The sequence below is a fragment of the Stegodyphus dumicola genome, chromosome 8, assembly GCF_044657685.1.
Source record: "Stegodyphus dumicola isolate Sdum_Otavi_A_Nest chromosome 8, ASM4465768v1".
Taxonomy (NCBI): domain Eukaryota; kingdom Metazoa; phylum Arthropoda; class Arachnida; order Araneae; family Eresidae; genus Stegodyphus; species Stegodyphus dumicola.
In genome coordinates, this window is record NC_140775.1 from 83,705,462 (window position 1) to 83,729,069 (window position 23,608).

Consider the following 23,608-nt stretch of genomic DNA (forward strand, 5'->3'; position numbering starts at 1 on the left):
TAGAAATGTTTGAATTTCATTAAAACACACAGCATTGAAACGCATTAAGAAGCACTGTTTCAAAATAGTACGTTTCAAACAAGCAACAACAGCCAAAAAACTTCATTAAGACTATTTACGATAGTTGAAAAAAGTATATTATTGATACTACATTCATTGTCTTGCTATGTAGCTGAATGTTCCATTTCTAAACTCATTTTTCGCAGTCATCTAAATCAGGATAGCATCTCTTGACGCAGCATAGTGTCAACGTAATAAGCAACAAAATCATGTTCAACATGAACTAACTTTTTGACTTTAATGAAGGCTGATTTCTATAATAGATATTTTTCTTTCGATTGTTTTCATAAATTCATGACAAAATGTCAAGAAAACTTTTGTATTATAAATAGCTCAGTAAAACTTTCTGAGAAGAACTAATGAATTTGTTTATTCTCAGATCTGGGTTTTATAGAGATGTACACCCTATATTCTAATGTTAAAATTTATTAATAAAACAAACGTACTGACATTGGTTTATGTTTAATGAAATACACAGATCGCTTACACGAATGCTTTACAGATACACGAATGCTTTAAAAATCCAGACAGAAACCTCGGAAATGCCACCCATTTCAGTGCTGCTATTTACTTCTAACTTTTACTGAAGTTTTCACTGCAAGAAATCCCATTAAGCGAAAGCTAGAACAATTTTGCCATAACATGTTTTCTAACTCCCCAAACTGAGCTCAGAATGGCGTGACGCTGCCTTAGAGTTTACTTCAGCAAGATCTAATGTATTAAATATCATGAGAATTGCATCAGGAGATTAAATAAAGTTTTTTGAAAATGAAATATATCTCATTAAGAGTTTTTATCTATTTTTTGTCATAAAGTCTGTCGTTGAACTGGACATTTTTCTTAGGGTTTTCACCCTGTTGTATTCACGTTCATTTTGTCTCAGAGCTTCGTAATTTATTTCAATAACGGTTATTCTCGAAATAGCTGCACTTATTACTAGAAACCGGCATCTCAGTTTTATTTTTTGCGATGACTGGATAGTAAAGAGAGTAGGTAAGCATGATTCTCCTTTTCAAAGCGTTCTAGTGTTTACATTATTATAATAAAATGACTTGACTAATAGCAAAAAAATAAAAAGGAAGGTTTAAAATTCTGAATTTTATTGTGGGAGAATTAAAACAAGCCCCTCATACTAATTCTATTATAAGTGATATAAAAAGCTGCAGCAATGCTGATTTTCGTTAATACCAAAGATATCGCGAAAAAGCATTCCTAATATTGGATAAAATTGCTGATAACAGTAGATCCAAATAAACATTATTCTAGAGGCATCACTATAATAAAAACAAAGGATTTTCTTTATTAACAATTTTTATTAAAATATAACTTACGTTTAAAAAGTACGTTTAGTATTACCGTCGGTACTACTCGGCAATAGGAAAGGTTTTTAGGAAATAAAATTGTAACTTATTTGCCAACCGTTATTTATTAGTTCTATTATTTATTAAATATTTATACCTATTTATCCACCAGCGCCCGAGTGGATAAAATGCTCGAATATTGGTAGTTGACATGCGTTCAAATCCTGCTAGCAGGTTGGCCAGCTAGAAAGGTTTTGTGATTTTCCTTATCTACATTAGGACTACGAAACAGTTCCCCTCAGAGATTCCTGTAAGACCGCATCTCTCCCCCCAGGCACAAAGCCTAGTGTCCTTTGCCATAATCTGATAAACAAAATTAATTCACATGTAACGCAAAAATGAATTAGTTCATCTTCGAAAGTCTTCCTTTCTATAGGAAGATTACCTTCGTTTTTGTTTTAATCATTTAACGAGATCAAATGAAATATAAATTAAATGAGACATTAAAACCAATATCGCATATTTTATATAATTTTTGATTCGTTATATTATTACTCAATATTTAATAAATATGTATTTTATATTAACTTTAATATACATTGCATCAAAGTGTCGAAAGCTAAATCATTGCAATTGGCAGGAAATAATAGTATCCTGAAGCAAACCCGTTTTAAAGTTTTACCTATAACTAGCTGCATGGAATTTAATACTTTAAAAAGCGAAAGGCGTAAATGAAGTCTTTCAATCAAAAATTGTAATTGTCTACTTACTAGAGGGATTAACCTCGGCCCGAATCTCGATGAATGGATTGGCTACATGGATGTCTTCGTAGTTTTCTCCATGTGTAATGTAAATACGAACTTGTTTGTTTTGCAATTTTCTCTAAAAAGGCTTTTTTCTTTAGGAAGACAACTCTCGTATTCCTTTTTGTTTACTGATTTAAACAAACAAAGAAATGCATTAAAATAGAAAAAAAAGGTAATAAACATCAGGATAAGTCAACAGTTGGTATCGTTATCATTTAACAAAAAAGTTATTTTTACACATTTTATTTATTTTTAAGAATCATACACAATTTTTCTGAATATATGAAGTTGCTAATAAAAATTATTATAACATTTATAATTTAAAATAGTTGTCTTTGGGTAATTTACAATATATTCATATTCTGTGGACCCTCTTTAAGATGATCACCGATAGTTCCAGATGATTGATGTCATCTGTAGAGCTAATAACTTTAGAAAGGCTATGTTCAGTAATGATATTTATTATTTATGTTCCAAGAAGTAGTGACCAGTTTCACAGAGACTAATCTGAGGGAAGCGGTCATCATAAAAGGTTCATTACACTTCTAGATAATTCCACTGTATATAGCGGCACGCGTTTTCCTCTTTTCCTCAGATGAAAAATTATATTGTAATGTTGCGCGGCCCCAACCTGCACGCAACAATATTGGTGACTGCTATGAACTGGAAAGTACACAAAGTCTTGAGAAGGGTTTAAATCCCTTTTTATTCAACTTTAGAAATTACAGATGCGTGCTCTTGACGCTCACAAACTACGCCGACCCGGCGGTAAAATAGAAATAAGAAACTAAAAATGAATAATAACAAGTTACTACCTACGAGGCTCTCTAAACGTAACTAACCTAACCGCGTTCTAAGATACCGCTGATATTTCAGCAAACTTCTGAATATTAAGTTGAAAGATTCAACTATCTGCCGAGGCAAGCACACAGGCCGAAACGCGCGGTTCTTCAATTACTACCTAGCCACCTCCACGCTCGTGAAGCAAGAAAGCACACTTTCGAATTCGTTTTCCTTCTATTTAAGCCAAATTACTTCCGCTGACAATTTGAATACTTTGCGCGTTCTACTAAAATTTACATACTCTGACACTAGCAATTCCAGGGGAAAGTAAGGCTTGACAGGAAAGATAGTTTAAACTTAAAATAAATGTTAGTTAAAATAAATATAAACCCTACATTTGCCGCTGCCAGAATTTGGTAAACTTGGAAGCAGGTCCTAGAAACGACCTGTTGAAGAGTTTCCATAATTCTGAACTAAAATTTAAGAGCCTCGTTTACATAAAAAAAAAAAAAAAAAACTGTTTTCTCACAAAAGTTAGAATAAATTTCTGTAGACAATTATTTTACCCTCTCTTCTTACAGCAACCTTTCCTGGACTTCAGCAATCATTCTGTTCTCTTCCTTCCAGCATCTGGAAGGAATAAGTATCAGTATCTTTCTAAATACATTATAATTTACACTTTCTTGACACTGAATAATTTTTTGTTTTTGATCGATTTATTTTCCTTAGTTACTGCTTAATTCACATTCATTCAAGTATTCAAACATGAATTTAACTTTACCCTGGCTCTCCACCATGTGTGGTGTCAAACGGGAATATTCGTGTTTTAGTATTGCAACACTTTCCCTAACCACAATAATTTGTTAGAATTCAACGACCAAATAGACACACCTTACTCGACATTCTAAAACTCGATGAGCTGTTTTAACATTCTTAAAATTCAAGTGTAGGTGGAGAACCCTACAAAACACATTCATTCTAAATTCCCCATTCATCTTTAGACATGCAGGCTTTCGCTCTAAAGCATGATTTTATGTACAGTTTAATACTTAAATTTGAATTCATTTCTTTTGAGCATTTACTTTAGCATCTAAAATTTTATGCTTCTAGACTAAATTCTACTTTTACATAACTTTCAAGTATTTACGTATATTTACAAAATTTTTATACATATGATTTTTACAATTTACCATAAAATGAATAAGAGAAAATAAATTTTTACTTCACGCATTCTTCGCCAAGCTGGCGGCACTGAAACTAAATTTCTTATTAATACAAGAATACGAAGTTATTTTTATCTTCGGCCAAATTTTGGCTTTAACATAACAGAATTAGTCTTTCGACCAACAGAAAATGCTTGTTCTTAGATTTTGTACTTAAAGAAAATAATACTTTTGCCTTAGCTAAATAAAGTAAAACAAAACTAAGTCTCAACCGAGACAAATTGACTTCCGTCAAAACATAGAACTTCGTATTTACGCATAACATTTCGGAACAAAAGAAAAATTTATAGAAGGTTTTAACTTATCTCTGAGTTTTCGATGATTGGAACTCCGACATCCTCTTCTGGCAGAACTGCTCCCACGATATGGAATTCATCGAAGTCAGTCGTCTCCTTTGTGTCCTTCGAGTTTCGTCCATGTTGATTTTTCTTTTTCGCCCTCTGAATGCCGGCCTTTTGGAGTGGTAGTCGTCGGGTTGCTGTCTTTCCCGTTTTGCCCCTGGACAGCTGGTCTTGGTGTCTTCCGGTCTGGAATCGTGCTTGAATTTCTTCTGTTGGTGGGGGTCTTTTCGTTCCTCCTGCTGTCTTTTCGTTCTCGGGAACGGCGGCCTTGTTTGCTCCTTACTATCTGGCCCTGGAAGTGTTTTCCTCGATGCAGAATTTCTACTGCGATACGTTGTAACTGGTCTTTTCCTCTTTACCAAAGATTCTTTACACGGCGGCGTTGCTTTCTTGTATTTCTTAAATGCTGGATTCTGAACGTTTTCATTTCTTCTTTTCGGTACCGTCGCATGACTTGTAGAAGGGCTAGGTTTCTCTTCAGTTCTCTGCGTCTTGGGTGGTGGAGCGGGTGACGTTACTTCTTGACCTTCCACTTCTTTTACGCTTGAGTCCTGCAAGAAACGTTTAAGGATTTCAAAATCATTTTGATTATAATATTTTTTCACCTGATCGGGACTTGCTTTACAGATTTCCCTTCTCTCGTTCTTAAGGTACAATACGACTCCCTTGATTTCCTGAATTACATAGGCGCCTTCAAATTTTGGAGCTAACTTTGCAGTAAAATTGTCTGGGGCACTTGATAAAGAAAATTTCCGCTTCAACACTTTATCCCCAACTTTAAAATCTGCTTCACGGCGTTTTCTATCATAATATAACTTTTGTCTATTTCTTGCCGTATCCGAGCTTTTAACCGCCTGGTCAATAAGTGTTTGAACATCTTTCTGTTTAAATTCTTCCGCTCTTTGTTGCACAAAGAATAATTTATCTAATGGCGTAATTAACTTCCGTCCTAAAAATAATTCTGCTGGGGTTTTTCCCGTAGTATCGTGATTTGCCGTTCTTAAAGCATAAGCTAACTCATTTATGTAGCCATCCCAGCGCTTGTGATGTGTGCTAACATAACTTCGAATTATTTTTACAATGTTTTTATTAACTCTTTCTGCTATATTTGCCTGTGGTCTATACGGAACCATTTTGATACGGCGTACGCCAAGTCCAGTGCATATGTTTTCAAATATTTGGCTAATGAATTGTTTACCGTTATCGCTAATGACTTTTATCGCTGCACCGTATTTTAAAATGTATCTGTGTAAGAATGCATCTGCGACTGTTTTGGCTGACGCGCGTTTAAGTGGAACAATTTCTGTCCATTTTGAAAAATGATCTACAATTACTAAAAGAAAACGAATTTTATTTAACTCACTCTGGGGGAAAGGTCCAAGAAGATCTATGCCTAAAATTTCATTCGGAAATGTAGCGCGAGTGCTATTTAATTACCCGGCCGGGCTGTAATTAATATCATTTATTAACTGACATTGATTGCAGGACCTGACATACGCAGTTACTATTTTGTATAATTGCGGGAAATATACCGCCTCGCGTACCCTTTTTAAAGTCTTTCAGACCCCTAAATGACCCGCTGCTTACGCGTCGTGTAATTCCTTCAAAATGCTTAATCGAAGCGAGGCTGAGATGACTGGTTTGTACTCGAGATTTTCGTTTGTTGTTTTCGTATAAAATAATAAATTATCTATTATTTCATAGTTTTCTGCTCTATTTCTTATCGCATCGATATCTGTGTGCTCAAAGCTTTCGGGGTCTTTCAAATATGCATAGATACTTCCAAATTCAGGATCAGCTTTCAATTCAGCAATAATTGTTTCTCTAGAATCTAAAATTTTTGAAGTCAACATAGCGCATTTGAGTTCATTGCCTTCATCGTCCAGTTTTATACGATAAGTGCGTCAGCTACATTGTTTTCCTTACCCGGTTTATATTTAATTATGAGATTATATTCTTGAAGTTTCAAAGTCCATCTTATTAACCTGGGCGATAGGTTTTTCCCCGAGTAAAGTCTACCAACAGCCGCATGATCCGAAAAGACTGTTACTGGCGCTTTGCCGAAATAAACTCGAAATTTGCGTACAGCCACTAATACGGCTAATGTTTCTCTCTCTGTAGCTGTATAATTCCTTTGTGTAGGGTTCAACGTTTTACTAAAAAATGCCAAAGGATGGCCATTTTGCATGAGAACAGCACCTACAGCATAGTCCGACGCATCTGCTGCAATTTCCAGGTTTTCGTCCCCCTCCGGGAATTTCAAAACAGGGGCATTGATGAGCGCTTCTTTTAAACTTCCAAATGCGGTATTTGCTTCTGCTGTCCACGTGAATTTACTTTTCTTTCTTTTAATTACTAACAGGGTTTCAACAATATTAGCAAAATCTTTTATGAATGACCGATAATAAGAACATAACCCAAATAAAAAAGAAAGTTTCTTGGCGGTGTTGGGAGGTGGGGAATTCTTGATGGCTTTTATTTTTGAATCTTGTGTTTCTATACCCTTTTGCGAAATTTTATAACCCAGATATTTAAGTTCTTTAGTTGCGAACTTGCATTTTGAGGCGTTAATTGTAAGACCGGCCTCTTTTAATAATTTAAAAACTTCTTCTAGGTCTTTAACATGATGTTCCAACGTACTACTCGTTATAATTATATCATCTAGATAGATTAAAGTCGATTTTCCTAGGACAGGCTTTAGAACAATGTCCATAGCTCTCTGGAATTTTGACGGGGCCCCACACAACCCAAAGGGCATGCGTAAAAATGCATAAGTGCCCGATTTTGTTATAAACGCGGTTTTATGTATGTCTTCGGGTCTCATAGCTATTTGATAGTAGCCAGACGTTAAGTCCAACGTAGTCATGTATCTCGTAGACTTAATCTGTCTAATAATTTCCTCTATAACCGGCAAAGGGTAAACTGGGAATTTAGTAACACTATTAAGTTTTCTGTAATCGATAGCAAACCTCCAAGCCCTTTTATCTGAAGGAGGAAACTCGTTCTTTTTCCTACATAGTACGGCTGGACTCGCGTACTCACTATTTAAGGGCGTTATTATCTGGTTCTTTAACATTTCCTGAATGTGTTCTTCGATGATTTCTTCTTTCTGTTTATCATAGCGGTAAGGTTTAGTCCTACAGGGTTTGTCGGCAGTTAACTGAATATCATGCGTAACAATTTGACAACTACCAGGCCGTTTGCGGCTTTTAAAATCTCCATATCTAAAATAAGTGGACTTTGCAAGTTTTTTACTACAAAAATTAATACTTTAAGGCTTTCGTTTTGAACCTGTATTTTTAAAGATAATTTTCCAATACACTGACAAGTTTGTCCTTGCGCTGCTATGATTTCTGTGTTTTTATTTTCAAATAATCGTAACCTATTAAAATTCTTAAAAAAATATCACTCATAAAATTTACCTTCTGCTCCTGTATCGATGAGGGCTTCTACTGGTACATCGCCAACCAGGACTTGTATAATCGGTAATTGTGCGTTTTTTACGACGACCTTATTTAAGTATCTTCTTGAGGGTTTTTTCAAAACTTCCGGGGTCTGGACCCTCGCTTTTACAGGCCCCTCTACTCGTTTAAAGGTTTCCTTTCAACTTCTGCCTTCTGGGTACGTGAACGGTTGTTTTCAAATTTCCTTTTTGGGCCTTGACCTTCGAGCTTCGATGAGTTAGCTTGATAGCTCTTTCCCCCATTTCTGGTCTGCTCATATGAAGATTGCCTTCGGATACTTTGAGAATACGATGCCCCTCTAACATTTTCCGCTATTCTGCGATTTTGGAACTTGACCGCCAATTCGAAGAGTTCCTGCAATGTGCTTGGGTTTCTAATTTGGAAGTAATCTTGAACAGCAGGTAGCAATCTTGGTAAGATTATTTCAATAATCTCCGCGTCGGGTTTCTTCCCATACAGCATATCCGTCAGTTTAATTTTTCGCAGAATAAAGTCCGTCAACTCTTCTATATTCCGTTGATAAAAACTATATAGTTCGGCTTCTAGCCTTGCTTGGTCTTTCACTATGGGAAAGGCCTTTAATAACGATTTTTTGAACTTTTCAAATGTATATGTTTGGCCTCCGAATTCCCCTAATAAAAATTTATCTATATTCTTTCCCCATAGCGCGGCCTGTCCTCTTAGTGCAGATGTGGCAATGGCAACTTTTTGTCTTTCAGGCACAGGGTGGAGCTGGAAGTGGTTTTCGAGGCCTTCTAGAAATATCGCCACCGAATTTTTTCCATCGAAATTGACGTTTGGCTTGATTGACCCTCTCATCGTCTGGACCAGGTATCCAAATCCTTCCAATTGGCTTGCCATTTCTTGTTGTTGTCCAGAAGCTTCCATCCAATTTTCGGCCATTTCAGTTCGACAAGTGTCGGGCACCAATGTAATGTTGCGCGGCCCCAACCTGCACGCAACAATAGTGGTGACTGCTGTGAACTGGAAAGTTCACAAAGTCTTGAGAAGCGTTTAAATCCCTTTTTATTCAACTTTAGAAATTACAGATGCGTGCTCTTGACGCTCACAAACTACGCCGACCCGGCGATAAAATAAAAATAAGAAACTAAAATTGAATAATAACAAGTTACTACCTACGAGGCTCTCTAAACGTAACTAACCTAACCGCGTTCTAAGATACCGCTGATATTTCAGCAAACTTCTGAATATTAAGTTGAAAGATTCAACTGTCTGCCGAGGCAAGCACACAGGCCGAAACGCGCGGCTCTTCAATTACTACCTAGCCACCTCCACGCTCGTGAAGCAAGAAAGCACACTTTCGAACTCGTTTCTCTCTATTTAACTCAAATTACTTCCGCTGACAATTTGAATACTTTGCGCGCTCGACTAAAATTTACATACTCTGGCAATGGCTATTCCAGGGGAAAGTAAGGCTTGACAGGAAAGATAGTTTAAACTTAAAATAAATGTTAGTTAAAATAAATATAAACCCTACAATATAAGCACGGCTTTGCTCATAAAGATACTTTATGCTTCTTTTATCAGGTTTAAGGCAAAAAGTGCTGATAATAAATTAGCGTAAATTCCATAAACTATTTTTCTGAAGTGAGAATTACTTGAGCAGATTTAAGATTTCTATGTTTAATAGAAATAGACCGAGAAAACAATGCAGTTCAATGAACTCTCCCCTCCCTGAATTTCCATATTATCAGTTATTGGTATTTGAATATATTTTTATTTTGTAGTCCAGCTGTGAATGGTCATACATATTGGCGAATTATGGACTAAGTCTGCGATTTATTAGAAAACGTGATCACACCATCTCTTTGAAAAAGATTCAGTGTTATTAATTCATCACAATTCTTAAGTGTCTACATGCTTAAAGAGCGTGTTCTTACACATTTATTGCAAGACGCAGAAATAAGCATAGTAAAATTCAAAAATAGTTTCAGTACATTAAATCACAGATCACCTCCCATCACCCAAAAATAAATAAAATAAAATAAAATCTCAAAGCACTCAGATTTTACATTGCGTTTTTTTAACGTTTTGCGTGTTATCTTTATTTATTAAATATCCTGTTATTCGCTCTTAAACCATAAAATTCAATTCAACAGCAATATCAAAAAATAATTTTAAAAAGGGCATATCTTTAGAATTTCCGATAAACAGTCTCGCGCTCTAGAAACAATTTTTTTTCCCCGTACAGGGTTGCCATTGCTCGCTTTGAAATCGTTGAGTTTGTTAATCAGAAATTCATTAAAGTGTAACAATATATGAAATCGATAATAAAACGAATTTCGGATTCCAAATTAGGGTTTTCAGATGCCCATATTCGGGTCTAGACGTACCTTATTCAAAATTCGATGGCTCTAGGTACCGTTGTTTTATCATAATGCGAGAATCATACATACATTTATGCAGATTCTTCATTATTTAATTTCTTTAAATATAACTCAGGGCTCTAATATTTTGTGGCAACAATTTGAAAAGTGAACCGACGCAAAATGCCAAAAGGAAATTAATAGCCCTTCTAGGCTAGTAAAAATTATGAAATCTGACCTTAGTAAATCTTACAATCAGCTAAAAAATAAGAATATGCTCAATAGCAATTAGCTCATAGTTACATACACTAAAATTTGATATCCGGAGCTTCCAGCTCCGGATAGTCTATGTGCTTTTTCTTTAGATCGTGCAAGATATACTTGGTTTAATGCAGGAATTCAAGAATTATTTTTAAGTACCCGCAAGCTTTTAAATTTCACTTTATCATTAATGTTTTGGGCTGGAGATGCATAGGAAAAATAACTGTATAAGGTATTTCTCCAACCTTCCTAGCGTGCCTTCGTGGTATAGTGGTTATGCACGCTGGGCCGGTATTCCAGAGGTCCGTGGTTCGATTCCCGGCGAAGGCGATTGCTCATTCTAAATCTTCCCGGCTGTTCCAATTATCCAAATGTCTCTACAACTGTAATGAAGATTATTGGTTTGAAGTTGAGTATAAAATAATGCGCTTGCGAAACAATGTCATATAATTTTTTTCAGAACACTATAAGTATATACATACCTCTCATTTGGATAAAAATCGAACCTTAATTTTCGTTCCATAATATATGTGCTGACTGTATATCTACTATACATATTGACAATAGGCAGAGTACTTACAAATCGGGAAGAAGAAAAAGCAGTCCACTTGTATTACGTAGCGCCTTTTAATTAACAAAAAAAAAAAAAAAAAAAAAAAAAAAAAAAAAAAAAAAATCACATGTCTATTTTTGCCACATTGCAAAGCAATTTAACCATTGATGTATTTCAATTGCCCATGCGTATGATTCCAGGAAAGAAGCAAGCTAAGTCGTATATGAATACATAAAAAATACTCTCATTCCATTTTATGACTCTTCATTTATTTACGTTAGGTCTTTTATTTGTTTATGTAACTTATTACTGACAGAAATGGTAATTTAGTGTCTCATTAGCTATAGAAAATAATTTCAGAAAGTAACATTATTAAAATATTAATTCAAGCTCAGAAAATCTTCAGGAAAAATTGAAATTGAAGCTTCCGAAATTTCATTTATTTGCCTTTCGTGGAATTTCAGCATTATGGTAAGATGTGAAACAAAAAGAATAGCTAAAAGCCTGATTAAAGGAGCTCAAAATCTCTTTTCTATAAACAGCAGGAATTCGAGATAAGATAGTGAGTGTCAAGAGGGACGTAGTTAGGGTACCAAAGAAAGGTCTAGGAGAGGGAAAAAGAGATTTAGAAATTCCCAAATGGAAAATCTTGTCGTTTAAAAATCCAGTCATGTGCGAAAGATACGAAGTCTCATAATTTCTAAAAATTGAAGGCATATCGTACGTAAATACGCATAAATGTTTCTTGTTCATAAACTGAATTTCAGTTTTTATAAACACACGTTATGCATTCCAGAGTTATATGTTTATCTTAATTTGTTAGTGAAAGAGCTAGAATTTATAAAATTTGAATCTCAAGATCATCTTTTATATTTCTGAATTTTACTTTACATTTGTTTATTGTATGATTTAATTTTATTTATTTATTTTTCCAGATCATTGGAATAATAAACTGCTTGTTGTATGGAGCAAGTGCTGTATGGTTTGTTATCTGTCACCTGTAAATGCATTCATTTACTGTGTAAACTTTTACATTTGAAAAGGTTTTTATATCTTGTACAACATATAACAAGACAAATACATCTATTAAAACTGAGCCTTAGTCCAACTTACTAGTTGCAAAGCAAATTGTTAAATTAATTGTTAAAAGTAATGAACTATTTGAGAATTTTCGTAATTTGTTTGTGTTTCAAAACAGACGCTACTCTTAGTGTTGTGTTTATATATATATGTGTGTGTATTTATGTATTTATTACATATTTATTCATTCTTTTACGGCATGATGAGAAAGAAGTTCAATAACTATATCGATAATCACAGAGTTTTTGTAAGTGGCAATAATAATTTGCCTTATGTGAACACTCAGCGATCACTCTGATTGTGAGTTCTGCTTCATTTACACATTCTCTTATGCAAAGTAATTCTATGCTTAATTGAGCGATATCTACTCCTTTTTATTCTTGATATAATGACCAGAAATCACACAACTCTTATAAAAAGATATTGTATTAATTAATAGCAGATATTTTATTTAAGAGAAACATAAAATATTTGTATAATGTTTTAATTAAAGGAATTAATTAAAAAAATGAAACAAACTATTTAAAAATGTAATGATAAATTAAATGACAAAAATTTGTAATAGTGAATTCGTTTTGAAGCTGATAGATTAATCCGGCATTTTCAGGTCGAATGTTGCCGTTTCTTTTTTTTATTATTATTATTTTGCAATTCCTTTTGTTATTTTACTAATTAATTTACCAATGAGCATGATTAGCATGATATATAGTAGCATGATTAGCGGGGATAAGAAAACGAGTTCTCCATTTGGCATGGAATATTACCCTGATAATTTATAAAGCACTCCTGAACAAAAAATAAGGAACAAAAGCAAAACACGGAATAACACAAAAACTATTTAATGGATATGCGGTGAAATTGATCCAAGAAGTTGGTATGGATTTACTAGACCCCATAGCAAACAATAAAGCAAAGACATAAAAAACATGCGTATTACGACCATCACATCGCGAAAGACCAAATGGGTCCGAAGATTGTGCAATGAAAATATCACGCTAATAACGGGTGTGATACCCTCCGCATGCTTGACAACGGCGAGGCAAGCTGGCATTAGAATCGTTAATTGCTTGTTATCCGAGTAGCTCTCATTTCTGTAGTAATGCATATCGGAGCTTGTGATGGATGCCTGGCGGCACATTACGACCTACTATTCGTCGCCCCAAAATGTCCCACACATGCTGTATGAGATTCAAGTTCGGTGGTCCTGGCAGGTTACTTCAGATGTGGAATGGCTTCAGAATCCAAATAACTCCGCATCACTCCAGCTCTATGTGTGCGGCTGTTATCGTCCATATCGCGTCGGTACCCATTGCAGCGATGAAAGGCACAAGAGGGTGTAGAATTTTGTCGCGATATCGGATGACTGTGATGTAACCACCAGAAATCACGTAGAGGCCGTTCGTTGCTATCCCAGTCCATACAAGTAAGCCTTCTCCTCTGTAATGCTCTCTTTTGACCGTGTTTGGCGCCCGATAACGTGTCCTTGACTCTCACCATATCATTGCCCTTCGGGAATCGTTCTGGATGTTAAATAGAGACTCATCCGTAAAGATTACATTGCCCCACTGCTCTGGTTTCCATCTGTGATGTTCCCGGGCGAAATTAAATCGTACTTTGAGATGCGATGGGGACAAAGGAACACAAGCTATAGGTCGTCGGGCGTACAATCCATTTTCATGCAGTCAAGCGAGACAGTTGGCGGGATATGGGCCGTGCTGCAGCAAACGAAAAATGCGACGTCAGCTGTTACGCTGTTAGTTATCTACGGCGCCTTTCAGATAGAAATAGGAAACGATTGTCTGCCGTTGTGGTAATCCCTCGACGTCCAGACCTAAGTCTTCTTACAGGGGTTTTGATATCTTTGGTAACGATTTCACAGCCTGTTTATGCACATTCAGCTCTTTCGCAAAAGTGGATTGTCTTGCAAAAGCTTGTAACATCCCGAAAGCCCTCGAACGCATTTCTTTCTGGAAATGATGTCTTCGGCTCATCTATCCGCTTTGGCTACCTCAGATTATACGGAACTATCGCTTCTTGGGAGCTGACGCATGCCAATGCCAATGATTAAGTATTTCGCAGTACGCCTAAGGTTCTAAGCCATGTAGTTTTAGTAGAACTTGAGTAGAAGATAGCAATTTGGCATAGTCAATGAGGAATACCAATTTTAGAAGATGGAGACGCCTGTCCTTCACGTCGGAGGGGCTAGAACTGAAGAGGAGAGGCATGTCTCCGCCTCTTTTCAGGAGGATAGATGCCGTAGTCTCGGCCCATGATGGCTCTCATTAAATTTTTTAACTTGGAATACCAGGATCGTAGATAGGAAAATGTTGAAGTGCTCAGTTAGCAATCTACTCAATTTTGAAGAACAAATTTTGACTACGTTTTGTAATAACGACATCAATTGGTTTAATGTTAAGGTCTGAGTGAATCACATCAGTATGGACGTACCAGACTGCACTAAGGATTAACCGTAGGGTTTTACTTTGAAAGACTTTTAAATTTTTTATGTGAGTCTTCTCAACCGCACCCCAAATGGTACATGCGTGCATAATAAATGGTCTAATAATTGAAGTATAGGGAAGAGTTTGGTTTCTGATAGACAGATGGCTCTTTCGAGCTAATAGGGGGTTAAAGTTGGGATCTGACGCTCTTCGCTTCTTTTGAGAGTATTCCAAATGTGAAAATGTCAGAGTAATTTTGAATCACGTATTATAGATACTTATATAAGTTTGAGCAAGAAATACAGTTGTCAAAGAACTTTAAATTAATGGAAGCGTACGGGAGTCGGGAGAGTGTGAATATCATGGCAGCACATTTAGCGGCATTAATTTTGATTTTCCGAGTAATGAGCCAGTGCTCAAGGCTTGAGAGAAAACTCTGAATGTTGTGAATCAGTTTATCGAAGTGTTTGGGGAACTGACGCATACCAGTTCCAGTTGCCGCTGTCGTCACGTCTAGCTTCCTAAGTATATAAGCTGTATACCGGCTATCGTAACATAGGTGCTTCAAGAAGCGATGCAAGTACAAAAATGCTTGAGTGGGTCCAGAGAACAGGATGAAAGTTGAGGATTCCTTTGTCACGTGAGGGATGTGAAAAACACATTTTACAGAATTAGGCAGTACATAAAACATAAAATACATATCTTCCTCAGAAAACAGACCACTATTTACATAATATTTACAAGTATATGCCATGCTAAAAAAGCAGGAAGTACTACAAAAAATAGAAAAAACTTAGAATGCCCGCACATTATGGAGTTATAATAACAATTTTAAATCTTATGTAGGGAAATTTAAGTTTTTGTTTAATATAAAAGCTGCGAAAGGGCGCAGTGCCGATCTTCTTGCAGAATTTCATAGCTGAAGAGATTGAAATGATCCATAATGCTGCAATCTTGTGCATTTTGATAGAATTGCTTATTAATTTTTCGTAATAACTTCGCTAGGGTTTCTACTTTGAGGTCATCATGAAGACACTTACTCCTTACAAAATAGTGGGCATCCGTGATGATACGCAGGTATCTGTTCTGCACCACTTCTAATTTATTAAGTTTCTGGTAATTGATTGTTGTCCAGACCGGTGAAGCGTAGGTCATTATTGGCCTAATAACAGAAAAATAAATGAGTCTCCTCTTATCGAAACCTAGTAAACGAGTATTTTTCAGTGATAGGATAAAGACATTTAATGATATTTAGAGTCCTGTCTCGCACGTTATTAATGTGGTAAGTCCATGTGAGACGATCGTTAAACAATATTCAAAGGTATTTTGCTCATAGACGACAGAAATAGGTTCATTTAAAAAACGTTTTTGAGCGGAACTTTCCTTTTTGTTTTTGTTTGCTCAAAAAGTCCGTTTTTGAGTGGAACTTTCCTTTCTTTCCGAATAATCAGAAACTGTGATTTGGGCGCGTTGATTTGAACTTTCCACTGTGCACACCTTTTTCAATGTGGGGAATGAAGTTTTGAAGTTTGCCGACAGCAAGATTCACATTTGCGGATTTCGCCGGCAGTGTCATCCTCATAGCAGGCTAAAATAGAATTATTTTGCTGAATTTGAGGGAAATCCGCGGCATAAAATAGACAAAAAGTTCGTTCTAGGACCGAGCCTTATGGAATATCGCTTAAAGTAAATCTTTCGGAGGAGTTTGCACCGTTCACACAAATACTGAATGTTCTGTTAGTGATGAACGAGTGAATCCTAAGTAGCAGTTCTCTGTCAAAGTGACAGGAGATGAGTTTAGAAATAAGCCCCTCATGCCAAACGCGGTCGAAAGCTTTCGCCATATCTAACATGAGGAGAGCAACACACTGTTTATTTATTGTGGAGTGCAGATCCGGTAAACTACCGTAATTCTCACTAGTTGTGTAGTAGTCGAAAGTTCGGTTCTTAATCCAAATTGCTTCGGTGGTAAAGACGTAAGATAAGGTTGCACACGGGAAAGTAATAACATTTCAGAAATTTTTCCAAGCATTGGTAATAAACTAATGAGTGTTATGTCGCCAACTTTAATTATATTAATATGTGTTTTAAGTTATCATTATTCTAGTGTTTTTATTTGTACTCATGTGTATTTTAATCTAGTAAAAAGAGTTTTCTTAAATTGTTAAAGCCTTATTTAGCTGATAGTTCTTGAGACTGTAGTGTAACAAAGACAGGAAACAATTGCAAAGCCATATAGTTTATTGGTTTATGGCCTTTTTACTAACAGTGAGAGCAGTTACGTTGTTGTCTTTTGCTTCGCTGGTAGCGTCGTAACGAAAATCGTCTTCTTTTCGCTTTGTTGTATTTGCAATGTTTCTTTCAGTAAGCTTAGGTAATTGGACTTTCTTATCGCTAGTTACCCCTTATTAGTTGGGGGGTTTAGTTCACTCATTTTTTCTGAAGTACAGATGTTTGGCTTCATTGTCAGATTTTTCTGTTTTTTGATTCGTCGTGGGGGTGGAATTTCTCAGTTAAAGATAAAGTAAAATTCTGGGATTTTTAAGATTTAATTTGATGAATTTTTTGTAGGCCTATGAACTTACAGAGGCAGAGAAAGCGATATTTTTTGGGAGGCTTGCACCTTGTTAGATTCATTCGGACTCTGAAATTTTGAGCTAAAAGGAAAAGGAGAAAAAGAGTGTGGGGGCTTGACCCCTTGCGGGTCTTGCCTCACAACAATGTTCATATGATTATTTAATTTTAGTTGAGTTTTGTCCAGCACCATGAGTCAGATGAGTTAAAGTTAATAAAAGTAAAACACCTAATTTTTCTGCTATTTTTAACATTGGGAGATAACCGTCATATTTCGTGTAATCTTTACCAGGCTTTGAGATTAGAATCACTTTAGCCCTTTTCCATTTCTTTGCAAAGTAGGAATGAAACATACATGAATTTAAAATGGTTGTCAATTTACAAACAATATTAGGACGCAGGTTCTTGATTGCAGTGTTTGTTATTCCATTGTTTCCCGGTGCTTTATGCGGCTTCAACTTTTTAATTATTTGTGAAACTTCAGAAGGAAAAGCAAATTTTGAAATATTTTTAACAGAAAGTAAATTAAACCAGTCACATACACGTAGTAATGTGAAAAGCTCAAAGTCTCTATCAACTGGCCATTCATTTAGCGTAAATTGTGTTTCTATGTGTGTGGCGAATATGTCTGCTTTATCATTATTTGAAGTAGGTACTTTTCGATTGTGATAGAGGGGGCGATTTGAGAAATAATTTAATTTAAGGATTTTAATTAGAGTCCAAAGAGAACCATCTGGAATGCTTAGTTGTTAAATGTTTTAGTTCCACATCTCTTCCTTATGCAGTTTCGCGGCTTTTTTGGATATCCTTGTTGAGGCGATTTATCGCTTTTTCGGAAACCGGATCCCACGTGAGGTGATAAACGTTTCTTAGACAGTTTCGCTGTCTCATCATTTGCTGAATATTTCTGGGAAGTCGAAAAAGCACTTCATGTTTTGTTCATAGTATCACTTGCTTTTTCTACAGCATTTTGTATTTGATCAGTGATAGATGAAACAGCAGAGTCGATGCCATTAACACTATTTAAATCACTTAAATCAATAGCAGAGTTATTAATGATGTTTTCGTAAAAAAGCCAATATGTAATTTTTCTTGTGGAAGTGAAGTCATTTTTTAAGATACAGAGTTGCGATGAATGGAAGATGATCAGACGAAAGTTCGTGAACAACTTCTAGCGTGATAGCTATTGTAGTTGTGGACAAAGCAATGTCCAAAATATCGGAGCGTTCTATTCTACTAGGGCGATAGGTATACTCGTCAGGTGTATAAATTGCTACAGGACGATTTAAAATGTAATTTTGAAGAATTTTGCCATTAGAATTGCCACGAAGACAGTTTCAAGCAATACATTTTGCATTTAAATCGCCTGCAAGTATTGTAGGTATATCCGGAGGTAAAAGTAGATCCAGTAGAGTTATTTTGTGCTGGATTACAAAAGGCACTAGAATACAAGTCTTTATACACCGGGAGGGTAATACATACAGTCACAAATTCACAGCCAAAGTCACTGCATGCTTTTACGAGGCACGAAGGTAAATTTTTTAACATAAACAATAACACCTCTGACACGATGGAAAGTCCTATCACAGCGATAAATATGAAAATTTGGGATGTTAAAGTCGATGACGCTGTTGTGCGTGCGATTCAATTATGATCGCTATGTCTATACCATGATCGTACAAAAATTCTTGCAGTTCCTGCTTCTTATTTTGGAGCCCGTGTGAGATCCATATCGTAAAACATATTCAATTTTCAGTTTTGAAGATTTATCTATTATTGGCTTTTGCAGCGTCCTGAGATGCATTTTTCATATCTTGAGCGAGCTGTTTGAAGATGAGGAAAACCAGACTGCTGTCCCACTTGCTGACAGTCGGGCGCACTTAGGAGGGGTATTTCTGTCCTTGTCGCAGTTATACGACTCATGTGAGTCGCCACATCGAACACACCTCGGATCGTGATTGCATTGCGATTGCGCATGGTTAAACTCCTGGCAGTGGGAACACTGCAGGGGCCCAGCATGTCCATTGTAACACTCCACAGTAATTCTCATACCATTCATATATTTTTCATAAAATATGTCATAACATTTTTCCTTTCCTTTCTAGCGTCACTAAAAAGAGGAGAATATTTATCACTTCATTATTGCGTCTGCATTTTAATTGATTATCTCTTGTAACACTATATCCTTTAGCAACAAGTTCATCTGTAATTTCATCAATTGGTGTATAAGCAGGTAAACTCTTGATTACCGTTTTAATGCGCTTGTTTTCAGGTAGTTTAAAGCAATGGTACCGAAATCCTGCACCTGTGAGCTCTTATTATTTTTCTGTATAATGTAGGCGTTTTTGATTTAATTTTGAAACCACCTTGAATTAACTGTCCCCAATAATCACATTCAGCTTGCAGATTATATCCAATTAACAGAGCTTTAATGTGAGAGAAGGTAAATCTTTCATCATAAATAGGTGGTGGTTTTCGTCCTAAGGTGTTCTGATTAATTGAAGGTGTCGTCGGTGCAGATTGAACATTTGGAATGGTATCCATAGCGTTAAGTTTGAATGCAGCAGCAGCTGGATCAGCAGTCGGTGAATCAGAATGCTCAGGAGGTGGAATGTGAGAGGTAGTCTTCCGAATAGGTTTCCGAGTACCTTTCGTAGTGTCCCATTTCGGACCGTTCTCCGAATCTGAACTTTCGTCCAAAGGACAGGTCGCGAGCATCGTTTTCAGGAAGGTTGTTGTAAACCTCAGCCTGTAACTCGAGGTTTGTGATTTCCGTCGCTATATAGTTGATCAAACGCTCTATCATGGAACATGAAGCAGCAGCCACAAGCAGGAAAATAAGCACAGCAGGGTCCTACGCCTTGTAGGCCACATGAGACGAAGTTAAGGCAACAAACAGCAAAGTCAGATAACTGAAACAGCTCACTGAAGTCAATATTCGTTGAAGGAAACCAGGAAACTCCGCACAGGAAAAACTCTTCAGCACTTAACAGAGCCCAACACACACGAAAATAGTGAATCCTCGGCACCTCAGTATGCAACCTTCGCTCCACCAATTGACGCATAGTTCTTGCATGCGCCTTTTAAAGCCGTTGTGGTGTGACTGCGGGGTTGCGTTTTATGCTAATTTTAGTTGCCTATTTCCATTTGGGGATGCAACCTCTACCTCATATGTAGATTGTGGGTTTTAATTCCCGTTTTTACATTCATATCTTTTCTTTTATCGTTTGTTGGTTATTTTTTTTAATCACGAGTGTATTTTGATACAGATGGCAGCAATAAATATAATTATAATTTACTTTTCTAGGTTTGTATAGTATTAAAAAATGCAGTTTTGGGGAAGAGATGCTGAATCTTTTAAATTTCGTGTATACATATAGATAGACAGATAGATAACAAATAGGTAACGGAAAATATAAGCGGCAGTAGTTTTATACACTTTGGAATCAAAAAATTAATTATCTATGATTATTATGTAATAAAAATGAATAAAAACGTATCTGGAGTATCACCGTATTGTTGAATTCATAATACGCGAAGTGAAAAAAAATGTATCGCTTGAAAATTAAAACACGAAACTAAAAACATTAATTTAAAATTTTATTGAATAATTCTATTAAAAATTTCCTTCAACTTTGATTAAACAAATTAATAAATACGTGTATGGTAATAAAGTGAATTTTACATTATGCATTTATTAAATGAAATGAATACTTATATTGAATTTGTTTAGCAATTTCTACTAAGTATTTTTAAATGGCGTGCGCTTCAGTATTTTCGTGCCTAGTAGATGGCAGCACCTGAAATTTCAAATTACTTCATCATTGTTCTGCTATTGATTTTAACGTGGGCAGGTAAATTCTTGTCTCGTACGGATTCAATGCAGTAAGTCTAAGCTGTTTCGATTTACATCCTCTTGCACTTAACGTCGTTTAACCCAAACTGCAAGACAAGGATTTTTTTTTAATGAAATTAGATACATTCAAAGAGCTTTTTCGTGTGATATAGATAACTGTTTCTGTTCTGGAAATATAAGTAGTATTTAATCGTGTAGATACTTTGGCTTGTACTGCCGCGGCCAAACGAACTCTTTTTTTCCCCCTTTAAAGAATTCCTTACAACAACAAGAAACAAACAATAAATAAAAATAAAATCTAAATCTCTAGAAGTTTTAGAACTTGAATAGTAGCGTTAAAAGCAATTTCAGTTTATGGCTTATTTTAGGAGATGAATTCTAAGAATTCATATATGCAGAATTTCGTAACTATTGGGGAATGAAAACCATAAACTAAAATATAAGTATCTCAAAAGTGGACCAGCAAGTACTAAAGTTGTTTCAGCTATGTAATTTTGTGTAATATTTAATGCCATGTCTTTAAAGTTGTTAAATGATTCATAATAATTATGCACAAAAAATCAGCCCTTGTATTTTAAAGTGAGAAGTGGTTAGAGCGTTGGTGAACGCTTAGCTCGGAAGTTCTATTGTTAGCTGGCAGTTTTTTTTTTTTTTTAAATCCAACAATTATAAGGAATTCATTGCAATTCAGTTTCTACGATCGTATTTAAAATAGAAAATAGTGAGTACTTTTCCATTTTGCCGGCGCAAGTGATAAAGTCGCCAAAAATGGTACAACCGATACCAAACGAATTATCCTCGCTGATAATGTCTGACGACTCATTTTCAAAACAAGTCCCAGCCATTTTTTATCAGATTGACTGTTTCTTTCAATACTTGTATACAATTACTTAGAATGTTTACCTAGATAGTTCAATTTTATACTCTAAAGCCATTCGCGGTAATCAAATCAATTAGGATACAATCACACCGCTCACCCGAAGGCGAAAATATAGAAAAGGCAAAGTCCAGGGTTAAATTCACCAATTCTTATGAGAATGCACTAGCGAAGTAAAGCACTGCGGTCTTGCATAATTTTGGAGTAAGCTATTCGTACGAATTGAAATAATTCTTGCATTTAAACTTATATTCCAAATTACGATTTAACTTGACATTAATGTAGATAATTACTGAGAGAATTAGATTTTTGTAGCGTAGTTTACGTGAGATGAGATCACTTGGGGTCACGTGATAAGAAACTGCCAATGTTGTACCTTGAAAGTATAGTAAATTCTTAAATTAATGTCTTTTTACAAATTTATTGTCTTTTTACAAAATTTTAAACGATATTAAAATGTTCATGCCTTCAAAATAAAAATTTCTTAGAGCTAACATTTGTTAAAATGTTTTATGTATATACGGTGTGTTGTCGCCAATAAAGTCTGCTTGGTGAGATTCGCGCCGGCGAAACTGAAAAGTACCAAATCGTATAACTAAATATTTAATTAAATACTTAAATTTTGAATGAAAAAAAATTTAAAGCATTATTGTAACTAGTCTAAAAAGATTCGCTCTATTATGCGATCGAAACGCATTACTATATTATATCTCAGTATATTTACTGAACTGTGAATCAAACTATTTCTAGGATAAACGAAAAAGAATTTGCGATTTTCATGTAACCTTTGACATTCGACTTCGTTTTTAGTATGCTTCCGGTTCTGGAAATGTATTCTAGGACTTCATATTTTTTGATCGACAGACTTTACGAGACTATCTTTGGCGATATTGAAGTCATACCTGTTTTTCTTCATTGATTATATTGCGTGATTGCTTTGGATGTCCAATAAATAATTGTTTTACTCTTTAGCAGTTTGCTTATTCAAGAGATCATGCACGAACAACAGGTGTCCAATAATATGTTATTGCATTATGTATTATATAACTACATTCTTCGCACTGCAACATAATGTGTATAGATAGGTTATTAATTCCAAACATAGCTAATGTATCAATAAATTCAATTAATGCAATAGTTAACATAGAAGGCTTCCCCCCCCCCAAGTATTAATTACTGCGAACATCTAACTGTGTTTTACGAAATCTATGTTGAAGTTTAAATTTGCATTTAGAAATCTAGCATGCTCCTGAGTTTCTTTTGTTTCCTTTTTTTTCTATAATAAACTTTTAGTGCGATTTTGATTTTCTGCTTGTGGAAAGTTTTAATGAACATTGCTCAAAGCTGCGTTCCAAACTGGCGAATAATTTAAGAAACAACTTTTTTTTTTTCTGTAAGGTTACGTTAAAGGTACTATTTGTGTGCCGACATTGCTATTTGACCACGACGAACTTAAAATACGCATTATCTACGTCGTCACTCGCGTTAGTGACATCCGATATGCTTCACAGTTTGCGGATTGAAATTATTTGAATGCAGTTAATATGAGTCACGAGACAAAAGGATCTGATATAAAACATGTGTAATGGGGGATAAGAAATTTTGTACAGTCACATTTTAATTTAATATATGATAAGGAAATATGACCCAATTAAATTATT

At 35.5% G+C, this 23,608-nt stretch overlaps 1 protein-coding gene across 1 annotated transcript in view; it reads left to right on the top strand.

Moving 5' to 3' along the window:
• The window catches only part of LOC118194539 (uncharacterized), a 49,880-nt gene extending 37,665 nt beyond the window's left edge, over nt 1–12,215 (top strand). Inside the window, exon 5 of the mRNA XM_085822054.1 lies at nt 12,055–12,215. Within this exon, the coding sequence (XP_085678180.1) occupies nt 12,055–12,123 (69 nt within the window). The 3' untranslated portion in view covers nt 12,124–12,215. The remainder of the gene's footprint in view (nt 1–12,054) is intronic.
• The last annotated feature ends 11,393 nt before the right edge of the window (nt 12,216–23,608 follow it).